Below are 4,057 nucleotides of genomic sequence, written 5' to 3'. Positions count from 1 at the left end.
TTTCTGTGTTAGCTCTCTGATTAACTAACAGTCTGTGTAAAGTACACCTTTCCCTTCACTCTCACTCTGGAAGATGGATGGATTAACGTTTGCTTGAAGGTGATTTAAATGAAAGCTTCTGAGCAACAGAGATTTTAAAACACTGAGGGATGATAGTACAGCGGAAACAGAGGAATTCATCTAAAATTCATTGACTATAAATGCTGAAGATTATGTTTGAGATAAAATAGCAGGGAACAAATCAAAATCCCATAGTTGCGATTCAAAATTCTTTTGATAGATTTAAATGACGGTGTGCTTTCTGTTAAACTCCAGATCTTTTTTCATTCTAAAAATAAAAGATATTGCTGTCAGCTGGAGGTCTGTAGGCCATAAACAGCATCTGTTGACAGGAACCACTGGACTATTGTACATCGCTCATTTACTATTGTATATTGCACATTTTGACAGCCAAACCCGGGCCCCGCTCACTCAGGGGGAAAATAAAAATTAATTTTTAATAAAACTAAGAGACCTAATGAAGTTGTAACACTTGTATTGTTATAATATCCTCCATTTATTGCTCCTTTATCTCAAGTCCTTCTGCTTAAAATCTTCCTCCCTCTGCTTTGATCACATCATTCTATCTAATTTTTGATTTAAAAAGGCAGATACAGTAGATTTAATCAGCTGAAAATGTCTTCTGAAAGTACAAACAGCACCTCTTCAAATAGCAGGCTGTCTTTGATAGAGCCAACCCAGAAAATGAAGGTTTGACTGTTTTCAACGAACCAAAACATTATGGTTATGGTAAATAAACTCATTTTCACTTCAAATGTAGCGATGTTACAGGATATTTTTTAAATGATGAGACTAAATGATTCAGGTTATGTCATATTGAAGGAAATTCTTAAATCATCATTAGATTTCCAGGTGAAATGAAGAGATGTAAATCACACAGTTTCCATAGAATCAAACAGCCTCATTCACTGCATAATTTCCAGACAATCCAGTTCAGTAAAATCCCTTCTCGTCATTCTTTCATTGTTTTGTAGAAGAAATACTACCACTCTTTCTTTGCACGAGGTGTGTCTTTATATTCAGACATGTTCATTTCAACAAGTTTCACAAAAGACTGGTCAAAGGAACACAATCCCGGCAGAAATCGTGCAGCAGGTGACACGAGCCGGAATGAGAAGTGTCAGATTTCAATTAGAGCTCCCCCAACTGTGCTGACTAACTTCTGTAAAGACGGCTCTATTTGTGCAAGTTTCATGTCAATCAGGCTAATGGTGCAGCAGCTGAGGCTTTTCCAACTGTGAAAAGTAACCTTTAAATACGCCGCCCATTATCCCCTTTTAAAGATCTTTCTAAAACATGGAACAAAGTGCTGAAATGCATCATGCTTCCATGTTCAGGTGAACATATGCCTCCTGAATAACTCCATCCATTTTATTTTCTGTATTTCTGTTTAAATTTTGAGGCATAAAAAGGATAACTTTCATGGCAACTCAAATATTAAGACAACATTTTTTTGTTTGACCTGTTGCTTCTCACTGACGTCGGTCAGATTTATTCCACTGAACCTCTGGAGAGAAGCTGCTGTAAGATTCAAACAAGTCCTGCAGGTTAGGAAATTTAGCTGAGGTCTTGATGTCAGTAAACCGAGTTTAAAAAGACGCTGGGTCACTGCCTTTAAAAGCCCTGCACAGTCGAGGGTTGTTACATCTGACGCATTACTTCACATTCATACAGTCAGTTACGAAATTACACTGATGTAATGATGATCACAGGCACGACAATGAGCACCCATCAGGATATGCTGCTTTTATATCCTCTGCCAGGCCTCTCGTGTACTATTACATTTTCTGTGGACGCAAAGTCACATTTCAGTGAGGCCGGAGTCACCTCAGTGAAAATTATGACAATCTGAGACAGATTTAAACACCTCCAGACTGTCCTTTGGAGTCGTTTTGATGTCTGTACACCTGTTTTATGGGCTGATTCCACTCATCCTTGCTCGTCCAGAAGCTGCCTCTCTTCATTATTCTTTTGAAACATCAACTGTGATATTCTTCTCTGTACACAGGAATAGGCTACAGTGCAGTCTACAGTGTAAGTGCGAGAATTGGGGATGAGGGAGTTATATAAGACGCTTTCATTGGGGATTCTGTGTACTGGCAGTTCAAATGGAGCCCCACGGTCCACTGGGACTCACTCATCAAGTCAATATCTCACATGTATGTCCCTTAATAGGCTCCATTCCTCAAATGCATTAAAGGTCCTTGGAGGCAAGTCCTGTTATTTCTAGCAGGCTATTTACAGTCTCAGCTGATACTGTTGTATCAGTACTCCACGTTTGATCGGTTCAGTTCGAATACTTCAGAAATTAATCATTCATTTTTATGTCTATTTTTATATATATGTTGTTGTTTTTCTTCCCCACCAAACGCTGCAGGCCTTGTGTTGATCAGATGAAATATTCAGTGGCCTCGGCTGTGCTCTCAAAGCTGGTGTCCACGCTGGGGGTCTGGATGCCTGCCGCTCCCCGGGGGTCCTTCAGTAAAGGAATGTAAGTGTCGCTGTGGCAGGAGTGCATGGCGCTGTCCCACGCCCCTGCGCCGCAAACGTGTTTATGGGTGCCGGGCGCAGCTCTGAACTCCCCGTCCCCGTTGCGCAGCGCCATCAGCTCGATCTCGTGCTTGGCCGCGGTCTCCAGCACCTGTTGCTTGTTGTAGAACAAAACGAAATTGTTGATGATGGGGTGTATGGGCAGAGCGATGGCGATGACCCCGCAGAGGAAGCTGATGGCCGCGTTGCAGCGACCCAACGTGGTCTTGGGGTAGACGTCGCCGTATCCCACGGTGGTCATGGTGATCACAGCCCACCAGAAGGACTGTGGGATGCTCGTGAACAGCGTGTCCGGATGGTTCTGCTCCATGGTGTAGCCCAGCGCGGAGAAAAGAAACACCCCCACGCCCATGTACATGAGGAGCAGCCCGAGCTCTTTGAAGCTGCTCTTCAGGGCAGATGTGAGAGTCTGGAGTCCGGAGGAATGGCGTGCCAGCTTGAAAATGCGCGCAATGCGCATTATGCGTAAAGCCTGCACCGCCTGCTGCACGTTCGCCAGTTCCATCACTCCCGCGCCGAAGGAGGTCAGAATCAGCACCACGTAGAAAGGCATGATTGCCATGAAGTCGATGATGTTCATAAAAGCCAGCACGAATTTCATTTTATTCGGGGAGGAGATGAGGCGCAGCAGGTATTCGATGGTGAACCAGCCGATGCACACCGTCTCGATGACCTCCAAAGTTGGGTGCTCCGTGAGCCGACCCTCTGCGTCTTCCACCTGCAGGTCGGGGATGGTCCCGACGCACATCACCACGGAGGAAACGAGGATGAAGATGAAAGAAACTATAGCGATGATGTGCGCGGGCAGCGACGAGTCCGGCTTCTCCATCAGCCTCCAGAGGCACATCTGGAAGCGCTGCCACCCGCCGGCGGAGGGGTCTCCCTCCCGGTCCACCAGGATAGTTCTGACTTTCTCGGCGATCTCTGCAAGTTCATCCTCCACCTCCTTCAGGTGGCATTTGCAGCATTCGTCCAGAAAATCCGAGTCGATTTTCCAGAACTCCATCTCCTTCACGAAACAGATCGGACAGATGCCTCGTTTCATGTGTATCTCCCCATAATAATACAACTCGATGATGCACTTGAACGCCTCGGGGTCTCTGTCAAAATAGAATTCCCCCGTGTCGGGGTCGTAGTCGTCACATAAGGAGAGTATTTCTTCGGGGGGTTTAAGTGAGCAGTCCACCAGCTCTGCCAGGCGGGTGTCTGGATAGCGAGCCAACACGTCCCCGTACAGCACCTGTTTCACACCGCCGATGTTCACAACAATCTCGGTCTCCTCACTGGCTTCGGAGCCGTTGCAGTCCGCATACCGAGTCCTCTGGATCCCCCACATTGTGCTGACAGGTCCGCAGCAGAACAGCCACACTGACCGGGACGCTTCAAAATTCAAATCAAGTCTCCAGCAGCTGTGGTGCTGTGCGTAAAGATCATGCAAACTTTTTGT

General features: G+C 45.8%; 1 protein-coding gene across 1 annotated transcript; it reads right to left on the bottom strand.

Moving 5' to 3' along the window:
- Positions 1-1,018: 1,018 nt before the first annotated feature.
- On the bottom strand, positions 1,019-4,057 carry LOC115401607 (potassium voltage-gated channel subfamily F member 1-like). The gene has a single exon (XM_030109887.1). It carries the CDS (start codon positions 3,944-3,946, stop codon positions 2,450-2,452), a length of 1,497 nt encoding a protein of 498 aa, XP_029965747.1. The 5' UTR covers positions 3,947-4,057; the 3' UTR covers positions 1,019-2,449.

The sequence above is a fragment of the Salarias fasciatus genome, chromosome 15 (assembly GCF_902148845.1).
Source record: "Salarias fasciatus chromosome 15, fSalaFa1.1, whole genome shotgun sequence".
Lineage (NCBI taxonomy): Eukaryota > Metazoa > Chordata > Actinopteri > Blenniiformes > Blenniidae > Salarias > Salarias fasciatus.
This window is presented reverse-complemented; position numbering and strand designations above follow the sequence as displayed.